We start from the raw sequence: 17,945 nt of genomic DNA, 5'->3' as shown, positions 1-17,945 counted from the left end.
GATGTGACTGAGTATCTGAAGGCTGCACCTCTGATAGTTATTGCTGTGTTTGGTACCTACAATGGACTCACTTTCTGTGGTATTGTGAGGGTCAAAGGTCATGAGCTCACTGATGACACCTAGGTCAAAGTTCATGTTCTCGTTTGTCAGTACAAACCAGCAACAATAAACACAGATAGCGATAACAGTAATGGCTTGGGGGATTTTGAAAGTCAAGCAAGAAAGCCGGATCAACAAATGGACAAGGGGAGGAATAAAAAAATGAAGACGGTTCTTGTCTGTTTTAGTTCCGGATACATTTTTTAGCCTGTCATCGTTGTTGTGTACATGTCGCTTCTTGGATCCTTTTTTGAGAAGCGCTTGCGCTTGTTTCCGCCGCCGCCGGAAGTGACGCGCAAGCCGCTTCCTGTGATACAAAGTTGTCCCTAGCAGGAAGAGATGGGAGAGTGACATGGGGAGATGGAAGGGTAAGGGAGGGATGGAGGGACCGGCGCTGGGGGGCGAGGGAGGAGCCGGGGCAAGGGAGAGAGGGGGAGCCGGGGAGGAGGGGTGAAGGAGGGCTGAGAAGGGAGGGGAGGCGAACCCAGGGGCAGAAGGGAGGTGTCTCAGCTGGAGCTGAAGTCAGAGGGGTGGCAGGGGCTCGTGGGGATGACAGAGGGCGGTGGGGGGAGAAAGGGCCGAGGGGTCCCACCTGTAGGGTGGGGAGGGGGTCCAGAGAAGAAGCAGGGGCTTGTGGGGATGACAGAGAGGGCGATTGAGGGGGGCAGGGGCGGGGCAGGGCAGGGGGGGGGAGGGTGTCCCACCTGTGGGTTGGGGAGGGGGTGTCCCACCTGTGGGTTGGGGAGGGGGTGTCCCGCCTGTAGGTTAGGGAGGGGGTGTCCCACCTGTAGGGTGGGGAGGGAGGGGTCCCACCTGTAGGGTGGGGAGGGAGGGGTCCCACCTGTAGGGTGGGGAGGGAGGGGTCCCACCTGTAGGGTGGGCCGAGGGGTCCCACCTGTAGGTTGGGGAGGGATCCTCAGAAGTAAAGAGCTGTGTTATAGTGCAGGGTTGTGGGGTCGGGGAGAGGCTGAGCTGGGAGTGAGAAGGGGGCAGTTGGGGAAAAAAGAAGCCAGGGCGAAGGAAGGCGAGGGCAGTTGGGGCACACGGAGGGAATGAATGCTGGGGTGACAGGGGAGGAGGAGTGAAGCCAGGAGAGGTGCTGGGGGATGTATGGGTGATGTCACTGGGGGATAAGACAATAAGGGGGGCAGTGGAGTAAAGTGAGAGTGTAGGGTCCGAGAAGAAGACGGGGGAGCGAGAGGTGGCAATGAACGAATGGGATTGAGCCACAGAGCAGAGGCAGGAGACATTTGGGTGATGGGAACAGAGGCTGGAAGTGTCTGATTAGGAGCAGAAATATTGGACAGTGAGCAGTCGATTGATGCACGTCGTAGGCTAATGGAGGAGGGAGGGAATTATATGGCGGGGCGCTCGAAATATGCAACGGAGTGACCATCTAATGCGGCAAGAAAAGGCAATTTGCCCCATAATGCATCACACTCAGTGATAGTATTGCCTAATTATTTTCTCACTTTTACATATGTTAACATTAGCTAGGTAAAGTTTTCATCTCAATACCAGTTTGACACCCAAATACATCAATAAGCCACAGAAAGGTGATCAATCAACCTTTCTGAAGGAAGGGTTTCATGCAGCGCAGCAACTCGTGTCAGTGCATTTTTAGTAACTTTTGGTCCCAAAACGTTTTTAGGTCGAGCCTGTCCCATTCCGCAGGAATGGATAGGATCGAATTCATGTCGGCAAAATCCTCTTCAAACTAAGGGGTTTCAGCCGGCGTTTTCTTGCAGTTCACGTGAACATGCACGAGCATTCACGGCCAGGGCTTCTCCTCCCCTAGCAGCACTCCTCCCACACCAGCAACTCCCCCCTCCCACACCAGCACCTCCCCTCTCTCTCCCCGCAAACACAGCCTTGCCGTAGCAGCACTCCTCCCACACCAGCACCTCCCCCCTCCCACACCAGCACCTCCCCTCTCTCTCCCCGCAAACACAGCCTTCCTTTCATTTCTCATCCCCCTCCCCAGCCAGCTTCCCCCAGGCCGTGTTCCCTCAGATATGCTATTGAATATCGTTTGCTACCTCTTGTATTTTGTTGCTCTTGATACTTGCACAACTGTCACTATTGTCTCATGTAACGTAACGTTTGCTTTTGTAACATGCTCACTTGTAATTTTGGCTTCATGTATCTAAAAACGCCTCCCTCGCGCTCCTTTCTCCCTCTCTCCCGCTGCCTAGTCCTCCCACCCCCTCCCTCTCCAGCGCGCGCTCCACTCGCATCTGCCTGCTGCTCCCCCGCCCACCCCCCCACTCCCCCAACCAGCAATGCCGAGAAGCTTGTTTCCTCTAAGAACATATTGTTTGCTACCTCCAGGCCGTGTTCCCTCAGATATGCTATTGCATATCGTTTGCTACCTCTTGTATTTTGTTGCTCTTGATACTTGCACAACTGTCACTATTGTCTCATGTAACGTAACGTTTGCTTTGTAACATGCTCACTTGTAATTTTGGCTTCATGTATCTAAAAACGCCTCCCTCGCGCTCCTTTCTCCCTCTCTCCCGCTGCCTAGTCCTCCCACCCCCTCCCTCTCCAGCGCGCGCTCCACTCGCATCTGCCTGCTGCTCCCCCGCCCACCCCCCCCACTCCCCCAACCAGCAATGCCGAGAAGCTTGTCTTTGGGGGTGTTTAAACAATAAAGCAAAAGGGGATCGCAGATCAAGCGATTTGCCCAGAATCCCAGGATGATGAACTGACGCCACGGCTCGCACCATGTTCCTGTGCTCCAAAGTCTGCAACACTGGCTGTTACGCCACATCCTCCCCCCTATAAAATGTATAAAGTGCAAATCCTGGGAAATGTAATGAAAAGAGCAGAAGTAAAAAAAGAGCCTGCCATGATGTATATGTTGCTGCAGTGTTCCTTATTTGTCCATCGATGAGTGCTGCTGAATCATGTCTTGTTTCATTAGTCAAGCCGTGGGGAATGAATGATGCCACCCAATATACTTTTCTCATGGAGCTTTGTTTGCTGGGGTTTCTGCCGAGAAGGGGAGCCAACATAACCATCCCAGTTTTGAATATCGTAGTATTGAAGCACAAATGTCGTATCATACCATCTGCAACATGCTGTACTGTGTCGGCGTTATAATTGAATTGTTTTGCTATGTGCAAATTTCCATAATAAGTTTCACTCTGTAAGTGCGGCGTCCCAGAAATATTTAGAATTAGTCCAGTCTTGACGATATGAGCATCCCCGCACAGACTGCAAGTGAACGGGAGACTGCGAAAGCAGTCCGGGGTGGCGCATAAGTGAAGCACCGCCGCATATGGAGTGGTGGTCTTGAATGTAAACAAATAGGCTTAACAAAATAGATAGAGTGAAACGTTCTGTAAAGAATTAACCAATGCTTCGGAAGTTTAATGAGATGCAGCGACGAAGCTTCACACTTAAATATAAAGCACGGCATGCTGTGCTGCTACAATTAGAAATAAACATACAACAATTATAAGACGACCACACACAACTTGGCCCCTTGTACACAATACCATCTGCACTTTAAACAAGCATTGGCATAGCCAATAGGTCTCGCTTGTGGGACCTTATAAGTATTTAGTTACAAGGATATTGTGCTGCAAAACAAAATACTTATAAGGTCCCACAAGCGAGACCTATTGGCTATGCCAATGCTTGTTTTGTTTAAATCTACTAGGCATGCAGCAGATGAGGGATTATATGCCAAATGCGCCTAATCAATCATTTTGCGCAAAACACTGACTAAAAAATCTCATCCTTTCAGTGTTCCTGATTAAGTGGCACGAGGGAGCACATACATGATAATTTATGAATGTTTAGGCAGCATTTTCCTGCACAGTTTAATAGCAGTGGACTGTGGCGTAGGGTAACATGTTGTAATTGTGTGAGTAAAAAATAGTGACGGGAACACAACTGCGTCCTCAAAAAGTATTAGGTGAGATTTCTCCTCTCAACACCCCACTTAAATACGCACAACTATGCAATAAAATATTTTTACTGCAGCCTTTTATGCTTCAGCAGATACCTTGTCTGTGTTATGGGTTATTCTTCCTCATCTCATTGCCCTGACATTTTTCAGCCTGATCATTGCTGTACTCAGTGTGCAGTTTTACAAATATAGGGCCTTATCCATTCCAATTCTTACCACCCTTCATAATTCCAAATAGAACTTCTATGGCTTTATAGAAAATTTATTTTTGTGGTGAGTTCTGCACAATCCATGTTCAGATAGACATCCAACCCTAATCTAATTTTCTTCCTGCCTTGAATAATAGCAATCAAAGTAATCTTTGTCACTACAGGTCTGAAACGTATGGGCTATACATGAGTCTGTTGTCAGGGATTTCTCCAGTGTCTTGATATTGTTTTCTGTAAATATGATGAATTTTATATGTTGGGTGGCTCTGAGATGTATAGATTCTGGGTTAGTCTGGCACAAAAAAAATGCACAAAAATGCTTTTTTTAAAGTGCCATGTAGCGTGTGTGTTTTACATGTGCACACTTACCTTATTTTGTGAGGTGCTTTGCGGGGGCCTTAGGCCCCTGGGCACCCTTGGATTTGCATTTGTGATTACCAATTTGGTAATCACAATTAGCGAATGAAATACCATTCATTCCTATGGGCCTGTAGACCCATAGGTAGGAATGGAGTCACATTACCTAATAGAGATTTGCAATTTCCGAATCTCTATTAGGTAATGTTAAGGAATGACAAATTGTTTTGCGATTCCTACATGCATAGAATTTTGCGGTTCTCAAATAGCAAATCAGTCAAATTTGCTATTTGGGAATCGCAAAATGCAGGCTAGATGCATGTGCCCCTTTATCTGGTATCTCCCAATGAGTTAACAAATATTATGAGTTAAACTTCCCTGAATAGGGATAACCCTGCCAAAGGCTCAGAAGGCCATGGTCACTTTGCACAGGATCCAGGGGTTATTGATCCCAGCTACCATCTGCTCTGAGCAGGTGTTAAGTGGGTGCAGACGCACCATAGCAGTGAACTGTACAGCTGTTGTGGTGTGGAGAGGGTGACAGAGCAAGGCAGGCTCCTGGGTTGATGGGGTTGGTGGCGGGAGGGGAGGCAATTGACTGCTTCCCTGTTGCTCTCCATAGGGGTGATGTGACAAACCTGAGCCTATGCTTACTAGCACTATCAAAGCCCCGCCTGATAAATAAACAATGCACTAGCCAACACCCTCTGACTGTATAAGGCACCAATCCTTTGCTGACTGTACAAGGCAGGTACAAACTCACAATTAATGTACAAGGCATAAGCAACGTGCCACACACTGTAGAACATTCTGGCAACCCCCTTCTTACTGCACAAGATGCTGACATCCTCCTTATAACTGAACACAACACCTCCCAGTTCCTGTATTAACCTTTTCTTACCTCATTTAATACTTCTTATTCAACCCTCCCTCTTGACTGTACGTGGCAGGTACAAGCGCCTGCTGACTTTGTTTTAGTGCAAGTCACTGAGAACATGCAATTAAATGTAAAAGACATTGACTGTACTAGGTAATGCCAACATCCTGCTAACAGTACAAGGCACTTATATAACCATCTGTTGGAAGTCCAAGAACATCTCTCACTCGTCTTTTTGAGCTGGCAACAGCAGTAGCTCCAGGGTCTATACCATACCAACCAACTCCAAGCCGCCCAGTGTCCCCTTATCTAGGGTTACCTGGTGCAGGAAGATTGGGCCTGCTTTCACTAGGTGCAGATCAGCACCTGGTGAATCCACGGTTGTCATGACGTTCAACTAAGTGGTTGGGTTATCAGTGATGTGTTTAGTTAACATAGGTAATCAGTGAGAGGCTGACTGTCCTGTAGAATCAGTGTGAGGTTGCCTGTGACTTGTATAGTCAGTGAAAGGTTGGCTGTGGTATGTACCGTCAGTGTGAGGTTGCCTGTGACTTGTATAGTCCGTGAAAGGTTGGCTGTGGTATGTACCGTCAGTGTGAGGTTGCCTGTGACTTGTATAGTCAGTGAAAGGTTGGCTGTGGTATGTACCATCAGTGTGAGGTGTCCTGTGACTTGTATAGTCAGTGAAAGGTTGGCTGTGGTATGTACCGTCAGTGTGAGGTTGCCTGTGACTTGTATAGTCAGTGAAAGGTTGGCTGTGGTATGTACCGTCAGTGTGAGGTTGCCTGTGACTTGTATAGTCAGTGAAAGGTTGGCTATGGTATGTACCGTCAGTGTGAGGTGTCCTGTGACTTGTATAGTCAGTGAAAGGTTGGCTGTGGTATGTACCGTCAGTGTGAGGTTGCCTGTGACTTGTATAGTCAGTGAAAGGTTGGCTGTGGTATGTACCATTAGTGTGAGGTTGCCTGTGACTTGTATAGTCAGTGAAAGGTTGGCTGTGGTATGTACCATCAGTGTGAGGTGTCCTGTGACTTGTATAGTCCGTGAAAGGTTGGCTGTGGTATGTACCGTCAGTGTGAGGTTGCCTGTGACTTGTATAGTCAGTGAAAGGTTGGCTGTGGTATGTACCATCAGTGTGAGGTTGCCTGTGACTTGTATAGTCAGTGAAAGGTTGGCTGTGGTATGTACCGTCAGTGTGAGGTTGCCTGTGACTTGTATAGTCAGTGAAAGGTTGGCTGTGGTATGTACCATCAGTGTGAGGTGTCCTGTGACTTGTATAGTCAGTGAAAGGTTGGCTGTGGTATGTACCGTCAGTGTGAGGTTGCCTGTGACTTGTATAGTCAGTGAAAGGTTGGCTGTGGTATGTACCGTCAGTGTGAGGTTGCCTGTGACTTGTATAGTCAGTGAAAGGTTGGCTGTGGTATGTACCGTCACTGTGAGGTTGCCTGTGACTTGTATAGTCAGTGAAAGGTTGGCTGTGGTATGTACCATCAGTGTGAGGTGTCCTGTGACTTGTATAGTCAGTGAAAGGTTGGCTGTGGTATGTACCATCAGTGTGAGGTTGCCTGTGACTTGTATAGTCAGTGAAAGGTTGGCTGTGGTATGTACCATCAGTGTGGGGTTGCCTGTGACTTGTATAGTCAGTGAAAGGTTGGCTGTGGTATGTACCATCAGTGTGAGGTTGCCTGTGACTTGTATAGTCAGTGAAAGGTTGCCTGTGGTATGTACCATCAGTGTGAGGTTGCCTGTGACTTGTATAGTCAGTGAAAGGTTGCCTGTGGTATGTACCATCAGTGTGAGGTGTCCTGTGACTTGTATAGTCCGTGAAAGGTTGGCTGTGGTATGTACCGTCAGTGTGAGGTTGCCTGTGACTTGTATAGTCAGTGAAACGTTGGCTGTGGTATGTACCATCAGTGTGAGGTTGCCTGTGACTTGTATAGTCAGTGAAAGGTTGGCTGTGGTATGTACCATCAGTGTGAGGTGTCCTGTGACTTGTATAGTCCGTGAAAGGTTGGCTGTGGTATGTACCGTCAGTGTGAGGTTGCCTGTGACTTGTATAGTCAGTGAAAGGTTGCCTGTGGTATGTACCATCAGTGTGAGGTGTCCTGTGACTTGTATAGTCCGTGAAAGGTTGGCTGTGGTATGTACCATCAGTGTGAGGTTGCCTGTGACTTGTATAGTCAGTGAAAGGTTGGCTGTGGTATGTACCATCAGTGTGAGGTTGCCTGCGACTTGTATAGTCAGTGAAAGGTTGCCTGTGGTATGTACCGTCAGTGTGAGGTTGCCTGTGACTTGTATAGTCCGTGAAAGGTTGGCTGTGGTATGTACCGTCAGTGTGAGGTTGTCTGTGACTTGTATAGTCCGTGAAAGGTTGGCTCTGGTATGTACCGTCAGTGTGAGGTTGCCTGTGACTTGTATAGTCAGTGAAAGGTTGGCTGTGGTATGTACCGTCAGTGTGAGGTGTCCTGTGACTTGTATAGTCCGTGAAAGGTTGGCTGTGGTATGTACCGTCAGTGTGAGGTTGCCTGTGACTTGTATAGTCAGTGAAAGGTTGCCTGTGGTATGTACCATCAGTGTGAGGTGTCCTGTGACTTGTATAGTCAGTGAAAGGTTGACTGTGGTATGTACCGTCAGTGTGAGGTTGCCTGTGACTTGTATAGTCAGTGAAAGGTTGGCTGTGGTATGTACAGTCACTGTGAGGTTGCCTGTGACTTGTATAGTCAGTGAAAGGTTGGCTGTGGTATGTACCATCAGTGTGAGGTTGCCTGTGACTTGTATAGTCAGTGAAAGGTTGGCTGTGGTATGTACCATCAGTGTGAGGTTGCCTGTGACTTGTATAGTCAGTGAAAGGTTGCCTGTGGTATGTACCATCAGTGTGAGGTGTCCTGTGACTTGTATAGTCAGTGAAAGGTTGGCTGTGGTATGTACCACCAGTGTGAGGTTGTCAGTGACTTGTATAGTCCGTGAAAGGTTGGCTCTGGTATGTACCATTAGTGGGAGGTTGTCAGTACCTTATACTCTTAATGGGTTTGGTGAGGTAGAAGCTGTCAGTGTCTCGCACAGTTAACAGGAGGTAGTCGTTGCATTGTTCTTTTAGCAGGGTTTTGTCAGTACCTTTTACCGTCAATGGGGCTTTATCAGTAACTTTGAGAGTAAGAGTACAGTTAGTTGTTGGTGCCTCATACCGTCATTACTAGGTTGTCAGTGATGAATCATGTTATTTGTAGCAGCCGGTTATCATGTAGGCATTTGGCGCTTTGCTTTGTGCTTTGAATCACTTTCAGAGTCTGTGTTAATTTGTTCTCTGAGGCTTCAGATGTCAGCATGCTTCACAGAAAGGCTAGGGGGGCAGCTCTTTTATGGCCGTCTGTTTTTCTGTAAACTAGACTTTTTATTGTTGGGATATCACGTTATTGTAATCGCTAGTTTTCCATGCTTCTGCCTCTGTGTAGGTAGCACTATGGAAAGACACGGTTCCCGGCGCCTCCTACGTGCCCCGGAGGAAGTGCGGAAGCAGAAGAGGAAGGAGTTGGACGCCAGACGTAGCAAATGCCGCATCCGGATTGGCAGCCACCTTGACCAGTGGTGTGTCCTGAAGGAAGAGCTTGGCTTTTCTTTGCACTCGCAGTTGGCCAAGTTCTTGCTGGACAGGTATTCTTTTACATCATGCACCTATTCCTATCCATCTGATAACAGATTTGCCACCACACCTCTTGCAGTACATTTTCTCTGGATGTATGACATTACAACGCATGCTTTTACCACGCATGCCTTTACAGCGCGGTTTTTACAACGCATGCCTTTACAGCGCATAGTGCTTTGGGGCGCTGGATAATGAATTGTTTAATTTACTATTCCAACTCCAATCCCCGTGGATAGTAGGGAAGGTGTTGGATAGTAAATTAAACCTATTCCCTATCCTAGAGCGCCCCCCAGCGCAATGCGTTGTAATGGTTTGCGTTGTAAAAGTTGCGTCGTAAAGGCACTGCGTGGTAAAAGTTGCGTTGTAAAGGATGTTTCCCTTTTCTCTTACATTTCCTGTTCTCTCTCTTCTGTCGTGTTATGTTCCCATATTGCTCAGTGTCTCTTTTCGCTTATGTTCAGCCGACACACCTCCCTACTCCCCATTTCCCACACCGCATCCTTTTCTGCACATTTTGCTTAAGTAGCTAGTCTACTGCATTTTCTTTCACCCCACAGCCATATATCCCTGCGCCCTTTCTATCATGTTCCACCCACAGACTTCCTACCGTTGTCTCTCTGTCCCATACTGTTATTTACTTTGCTCTCATGGTATCACATGCATATTTCTTTGTGCTATATCTTTAATCTTTTATTAGAAGTCCATTTGCGCAGTTTGTATACAGTATCATTTAAAGGTTTAGTACGAATGATCATGTTTGAAGTAAGGGAGCAAAATGTCATCTGAATATTCTCTTCAACACAATTCTCGCACTGTATCAATCTCCCTTGGTACAACGTTGCAGCCGTCTCCATTATTATTCCTATTTTGGGTGCTTTTACACCTTTACACCTCCTGCAATAATTTGTGATCACATGTTCTTGTTCCTTTTGACCCGTTGCCCCCCATATCTTAAGGTGCTTTTCCACACAGCTCTCTTTCCATCTGTTTCTTCTCTTTCTGCCCACCCATCTGCTTTTCTGACTGATAACCGTCCCATAAATGTCTTTTGATATATTTTCTCATTCTCTTCCCCATACCCGCTCTGTTTTCTGTATTGTGCCTCCATATTCATTTTTGGCAGACCATTTTCTTACTCTCTGCCTACAGTTCTCTGCAGTTCCTCTCACACAATCATTCCATACATTTCTTCAAGTGCCTTTTCTACTGCCTCTGCAGACACATTTCTTTCCTTGTCTATAGTGGCTGTGGTCATAGATTTTCTGGGCTTGTTCTGCCACTTTGCACCCCTTTCTCTTCCTGTGGCTTTTCTTAGATCCTTGCTCTGCCCTTTATTCATCCGTTCTGCCCACTTATCCAATGAAGCAATGTGTCTCAAGCTTTGCCTTTTCTTTTATGTTTTGCCCACACATCTTTACCGATGTTTTTTCCCCACATTCTGCTCACAGATATGTTCTTTTAGCATTAACTCCCAATCTCAATACTTTTTCTTGACTGTTCACCCTTCCAGCATCCTGCTGCTTTAGGCAGTATGGAACTAGATTAATTTCAGAAAGGGGTCGAAGAGACACTATAAAATGCTTGGGACAACTGTTTGAGTGCTTCTTCAATCCAGTTTGTAAGTTCACCTTTGTTTGTCTTTTCTTTAATTGTATCCCATAATTTCTTTTGACTTTACTCTTAGATTTATCCCCAGTAAAGTAAAGTACTAGAATCTAGCTGGTCTGTAAACAAATATTCCAGTTTTATTTTCTGTATTGGTCTTTTTTTTAACACTACACTTTACAGCTTAAGTGAGTATTATGTTGTGTTACCATTCAGTGTAGTGTTTGAACTACATACATTTAATTTGAAGTGCTTTGTGTGCACATTATTACCTGTGTTGATTTATCGAATAGTCATCATACCATATCATATCCCAGGCAAATCCTTACACCATTTCACAGAAATCTTCCTAACTTGATGTTTTCAACCTGAATGGGGGCAAAGCAGAGGCGGTGCTGCTGCTGTGGGCCACGCTCTTTTCTGAAATCATAAACCAAATACGGCAGGGAACAAACAAATGCGGTAATAGAGTATCCATCTAACATTGATCAACATAGAGAAACTCTGTACTCCTGATGAAGGTGGATGGATGATCTATTGTTGCCTATTGAAACGTGTCTGATGTTTTTACTGTCCATAGTGGCTTAGTTTTACGAGAAGTTAAGTCAAGACGGTATCTCTTCTGGCTCCATTCCAAGACCAAGTTCCCCCTCTATGACCTTGTTTTTACTCCCTGGACTGTTTCAGTGACTTGGTTTAATTTTCTTTCTAAGATGAGGTTTTCCTAAGAATTAAAATTATGTTTTGATTCTATCTTCTGAGATGATCAGACTAAGTGAATATACTGATTAGCTTTGATATGTACTGTTTTGGTACCTATGGACTGCTGAAATTATAAGAAGCTCTGGTGGCTTCTGAGGATTGTTCTTAGGTGTAGAGTTTCTTTATTTCGATTCATATTCTTCTCTGAATCTGCCAAAAAGCTTCCTGACCTTGAAGACCCATATTTAAAGACTATTAGAAATCATGCGATGTATTCAGTAAAATACTACGCACGTGACTGGGCTTTTGTTAACTGATGACGCCCAAAAAATGTCTTGGTGGCATGCTGCTAGTGCAACCATGTCAGAAAGTGCAGAATCTCCCCTATAAAATGACGCACCGCACACATAGAATCGTGAAATAAGAACACAGAGTGCCGGTCACTGCCGCATTCGAACCAAGATATCTTCCATGGTTGCAGTCGTTTCACGTCATCTTCACCTTTCTGTCAGAATCTTCAGAGTAAAGAGCCTTGCTATGTGAAATGTGCTGTCATTCTATTGTCCCAATCATCTTAGCGAGGCATCTATCAATTCTCTAGCCAATACCAATCTCTTTATGCACTGCTCTGCTGTTAAGTAGGGTGTTTACAACAGAAGTGCTTAGTTTAACAATAGGGTTCTGACAGCTGCATAGCTGTGTCACATCTTAACAGCAGAGCAGTGCATCTCAGCTTAGAAAGATTGGACGATGCCATCTGCCAATCCATGAGAGCGGCTGGGCTAAGGGGAGGGAGATAAAACAGTGTTTTCAACAGAGGTTCTTTAGTCTGAAGAATATGGGGAAATTGTCCTAGGTGACATGCAGCCTCTGCATGTCACCTAGGACAATTTCCCCAGATTTGTCATGTTTCTAACTCTGTAGTGACCTGCACTCAGTGTTGATATTTTACCATGCTGTGTGCCTGGCGTTTCATTTTATGGGGATGATTATTGTGAGTCCTGCAGGTTTTCCTAGATTGTGTGGCGTAATTGGAGCTACTGTAGTATATGAAGTTTTTCAATATCTGTTGCAGGAAATCACCAATTCATGCTACAGAGGAAGATGCTGTCTTGGTTCCTTTGGAGCGTCCCTTCTTTTCTTAGTTCTGTAGTGTAGTGAAGCTGTTTAGCTGCCTAGTTCCCCCCCACTCCCTCCTCTTGTCTGGATTATACAGGTTCAGTAAGGGGTCAGGGCCTCAGAAGATGTTTGTACTTCCTGTATATAGCAGCAGTAATGACCCCACAACCTGCATTGACCTAGTGGGCTATTTAGAGTTGTGGCAAATTTAAGCCATGCTACCCTACTGGGTTCCAATGATTTCCATTTTTAGTTTGATGTATATGTCGTTTGAAGAAACCTAGCTTGCTCTGACAAACCACACTTTTGCAGCCCACTGAAAAAGGAATCGTCTTTTCCTTTGCCCTATTCACTCTTCTTTTGTAAGAAACTACAATTCTTCCCAGCTGATGTCATGTCATGTCATGTCAGTTCGTCCACTATCTCATCTCCACTTCTGCATCCTCCTTCCACATCTTGGCTTTCCTTTCTCGTTCTTTCACCCATAACCTGTTCACCTCCAAAATCTGGTGTTCTTGTTGGACATTTAGATCTATTTTTGATTTTCTTTGTGAGGTACTAAAGTCTTCGCGAGATGTAATTTGATCAAGAGTAAATATCAGATTATTTTTGTGTCATGTTCAAATATTGTGTTTTTTCTTTTCACAGCTACAGCTCTTCGGTTGCCATGGTTTGCAACGGTAAGGCTCAGCATCCTTCTTTCAAGCCCTTTACCACCATGTTTACAACTGTAAGAAACTTGAAACCCACATATCTTGTATTCTGCAGAATCATGGCTCCAAGTGTTCCTCTCTGCTCATCGTGACCTACTCTTGAAGTCTGACAAACTCATTGCTGAATATTCTTCTGAATTCTTTCACTGTCAAGTTGCTTGTCGCGCTTACATGATAGCCCAGTGTGGAAGGGCATAGCCCTCATGCATCATTGAGCCAATTGGTATCTCTTGACCATCGAAGCTTATGGGTAGAGCCAGAAGCAAGGGTGCTTATGGGTACATCATATTTCCAGGCAGTCCACTGTTATTCCATTTATCTGGCAGATTCAAAAAGCTAGATGGTGAATGGGAAGATAGAGTTCTAAAGGTGCCCTAGAGTTCCACTTTTAGACAGCCCCTCCTCCCTGTACAAGGATCAGGTCTCAGATCTAAAAACTCTACAAGTCAATTGATGTCAGAAAGACATCACAGATTGATTACAAAAAAGAGTCACATCAACTGCCAGAATGGATACGCTTTATGGAGAGAGTATAAAGAACTGCATGCACTGTATTGAACAAGAAAGAACTGTATCTGTCTGCGCACTGGAGGGCCACAATTCTGGTATGGATTAAGACTGTCCAGTGAGTTTCAAGCATGGCACTCCCACTCTCAAGTGGTGGTGTTGTAAATATGTAAATTGATATGTAAATTGATACTTGTATAGCGCACTACTCACCCGCAAGGGTCTCAAGGCGCTTGTACGAATACCGCTGTGGAACCCATCCTGGCTTTCCCTGTGAGGTGTCCACACCTGGGCACCACCAAGGTGGAGGCCAGGCATCCTTAGCGTTGTGGGGGCCGTTATGGAGATTAAGCAAGCTATTGCCCAGAGTTGCAGAGTGGGACTCCATGATTGGAATAGGCACCGAGGCGAGAATCAGGTCCGTGGAATTTTGAGCCCAAGACCCGCCGAGGCGGGGAATTGAACCCTGGTCCCGGGCTAGACCTCTGCATCAGGGTCTGCCGCTCTAACCATTGAGCCACACTTCTCCACTAACCACTTCCCTCTCCTTACCTGTTCTCCTCCTAAGGGTAGCACCTTCCCAGGTTACTTTTCTTCCAACCGTATGTTCTTGCAGCCTTTTAATAGTGTATGGCTTCCAGTGACACCTTAGATGCTGGGAACCCCATTTGCATTGGCAGCCTTTTCTGGCACTTTTGTGCCAACCGACCTGGATACTAATAATCGCTAAGCTCTGCGAAGACATGGAAGATGACAATGTGACCTGGATACTAATACCCACTATGCTCTGCAAAGAGGTGGGAGACGACAATGTATTTCTCTGCTTGGGTCACTGTTTAACCTTCTCCTCTTTGTCCATCTCACACAGGCCAGTTATGGGAAGCATCGGAACCCTTAGTCTTGCTTGCTTATCCTAAAAGCACTCAAACGTGGACCGACTGCTTTCCGGGCCCACCTTCCCTCTTCTACCAGTCGGGAACATCTGAAAATGTGAGTTAGGAACCCGCAGCAAGCCTCATGCCATTATATGAACGTTCAACGTTCCTGCCCTATACTACATACATCCTTTTATTAGAACACATTACCTACTCCAGAAACCCTCATGTCTCACCCTTCTTCCTTTTTGAGTTCCCTTTCTTGACAGTGCTTTCGGGGGTAGTGAGAAAACAAACATGGCTGTGGTCATTACAGCTTGAGTTGTGCCTACCTTGTTTATTCCATCTCTGAATAATATGCCTTTAATCCTCTGAGCTGGCCGTTATTAGAGAAAGTTGATTTTTTTTTCTCGTCCCAGCACGTTCCCCCCTGATAGGAAAAGCTATTCAAATAAGTGCAAACTCCTTTAGCAAAGGACAGTCTGTTTTTGTCGATCCTTTACTTAAAATTAAAGCTTTTCCCTCTTTTCTGTGGCACCGCACCTAGGGGTACAGGAGCTGCATTTGGCCATCTGTCAGTTTCCACCCCCCTGAACAGCCAGAATCCCATATTCGCCAAGGAAAAGGCCAAGCCTTTTTTTCCATTCTCTATTACAGAGCCTACACCTCAGCTTATTTATCTGTTGTAACGGACACGTGCTTAGGTGAGCCTTGCTCACACTAAAAATAGACGTCATACATATTCAGTTATTGTTTGGCTATTGCAGTTGTTGGTGAAAGGAACAAATTCTGTGTTTGAAAAATATAAAGCATCTTAAATTTAGTTTTGAGCACCACTCGGATTACAGGTATTTACATGCCATTAAAAGAAGTGGTTGGATATCTGTTAAATAAAATGCAAACAACGTACTCCATCTTTTGTGGTAGCCAAGAGGTAGTACATAGATTTCTACACACAGTATGCACATTTGTAAAGTTTTTCTCTACAAACTTTTTAAGGTTTCTTAGCTTAGATAACAATACAAAAGATTCTTCAAATGCAGATTTCGCAGGGGAAATTTCTTGTTACGAAAACGAGAAAATTCCTGGGCAGAAACTCACTTCTATTGAAGAAGTCTCACAATGTGTTTTCAGGAGGAAATTCTCCCGTAAGCAGATTTGCTAAATTTTGTTGAGGAAATTCACATTTTACCCACCCCCATTTCAAAATTCCTGTCAGGTGGTGCTCCATAGCACATTGAAGCTTTTACAGTGGCAACTGTTTAACTATCACATTAGGTTACTCTGTTAATTCAGGCCAGTTTGTTTTATTTTGAATACATTTACAGAGTTTGTAAAATATCCACTATCACTAGTGACTGATAATAACCTTTTCTGTGACATTAGCTGTGAACAGTTATTACAAAAAGAAAAAGAAGTACTTCAGAGTTAAAAAAAAAGACTAGTACATTGAAAACAGGGGAGTGGATAAGGCACTCTCCATAGGGTGAAAATAAGGCATGCAAAGGTAAGAATCTGAATGTTTATATGACAGTTGAGAGCATGAAATTGTTAGTGAGAAGCGCACTGTTATAGCCCTTTCAGTGATCTACGTAGAGTTCCTACATAGTAGTCAAAATGCTTGAATTTGTGTTTTAATTAATAAAGCAGTTTAGTAATTTTAGTTTTCCAAAAACATTGGGAACATGTTGATTCCACTAGCACTAATACCAGCAAAAAATGTAATGAGAACCTTCAAATTGTTGTTCACTACAAAATGGTTTGGTTGTATTGCACAGATGTTGCCCTTGATTACATGTACTGATGCAAACAAGTGTTTTTTTACTCTTTTTTTCTGTGGTCTTTAACTTCAGACATCTTTTTCTGCTTTCAGAGCAGCATACTGAGGATCAGCCCTCTGGCAGTTTTTCAGTCACTGGAGATATGCTGCAACAGCTGATCATCCTTTGCCATGATCATAGCCAAGACTGTGGATTTATTCCCAACTTAAAGCCCCGTACGCCGCTGGAGAGAAGAGGTCGGGCAAGAACACTGTTCTGGCAATGCCTCGCTGGGCACACATTCTCTTGGTCTTTCCCTCTCTCTTCCAGGGAGGATGATGTCCCACCAACACATGCAAAGATTACAAATCTACCAAAGAGCACAGAAGTTGAGATTTTTGCTGAGCAGCCGATTGTCCGTAGCGCCCAAAGAACACTGCCACCGCGGAACTCGAGGAGATCAAAGCGTGCAAACACTTCCAGAAGACCAGCAGCGGACAGTGTGGTGAAGCAAAGAGGAAGGACAGAGAGTGACCCCGCTGTCCAAAGGACTCTGGATCTAACTGACACCCCCACTGTTGTCATGGAGAAGAGTCCAGATATGTCTGCTGTAGACTTGCTCACTGGTCAGAATGAGCCTTCTGATGACAATTTACACACCGCTTCGGAAGTCAGTGGAGCACAAAGTTGTGCTTCCAGGCCTCCAAATGGAAGGTGCTCCCTGGAAAGGATGACCACTCGCTGGCAGTGGGCAACATTAACAGATGAATCCCCAGGCAGAAAGCCTAGGACAAAAGAGACTGAGGTGCCTGCCCAGAGCCCGTGCCGCGTGCAGGAGTCGGAGCCTGCTGACCTTCTTAACACAAGGGAGAAGCTGAACCCTCACGAGCAGTTGCCATATTCCGTAGCATCTCCTAGAGACTTTTCCTCATTTCCCAGTCTCTGTCTAGAGGCAGATGCAGAGCAAGAAATGCCAGGGTTTGATGTGGCACCTGAAGGTAAGGGGGGCATTTTAATAAAACATATTAATGTGCATAGTGGCTGAAATTGTGGGATTTCAAAAACTCACATTCTCTATTAATGATTTTTTGCTCTTATGTGTTAGTTAGTGAGTTAATGAGGGGATCATTGCCAGATTACAAGTTGTGCAGAACACGGCTGCTCGCCTTGTTCTCAATGCCCCGGCCCGCACTCCCTCAAAACCACTACTAAATAAACTTCACTGGCTTACAGTGAAACAGAGGGTGTTGTTTAAAACGTGCTGCATCATCCACAAGTGCCTCACTGGTAAAGGTCCTGATTACTTAACAAAAAAATTGATTCCATATATCCCTTCAAGATCTCTGAGATCTGGAGATCGTGAATTGTTATGTGTCCCCAGGTTCTGGAAGACAAGACAAGGGGGAAGGGCTTTATCAGTAGCAGGCCCGAAACTTTGGAATGAACTTCCTTATGAAATCAGATCATGTAAGGAACATTTTCCCTTTAGGAAAAAATTGAAAACTTTCCTGTTTAATTACTAGTTCTGGTTGGGCAATTAAAAATATAAGACAGGGCCTT

At 45.2% G+C, this 17,945-nt stretch overlaps 1 protein-coding gene across 3 annotated transcripts in view; it reads left to right on the top strand.

The window, feature by feature from the left end:
* The first annotated feature begins 398 nt into the window (after positions 1 to 398).
* Positions 399 to 17,945, top strand: part of ZNF692 (zinc finger protein 692) — a 127,019-nt gene continuing 109,472 nt past the window's right edge. For 2 of the 3 annotated variants that reach the window (XR_013607661.1, XM_078677623.1), the window contains exons 1-4: positions 399 to 467; positions 8,914 to 9,112; positions 13,179 to 13,210; positions 16,499 to 17,383. Coding sequence is in view for 2 of the 3 variants with exons in the window: in XM_078677623.1 (XP_078533749.1) it covers positions 452 to 467; positions 8,914 to 9,112; positions 13,179 to 13,210; positions 16,499 to 17,383 (1,132 nt within the window). In the remaining variant the exon portion in view is untranslated. Of the gene's footprint in view, positions 468 to 8,913; positions 9,113 to 13,178; positions 13,211 to 14,618; positions 14,741 to 16,498; positions 17,384 to 17,945 lie in introns of all 3 variants that reach the window. The other variant, XM_078677684.1, reaches the window with a different exon arrangement.

This window comes from Lissotriton helveticus, chromosome 1_1 (genome assembly GCF_964261635.1).
Source record: "Lissotriton helveticus chromosome 1_1, aLisHel1.1, whole genome shotgun sequence".
Classification (NCBI taxonomy): Eukaryota; Metazoa; Chordata; class Amphibia; order Caudata; family Salamandridae; genus Lissotriton; species Lissotriton helveticus.
Note: the sequence above shows the minus strand (reverse complement) of the source record. Positions and strands in the feature narration are given on the sequence as shown.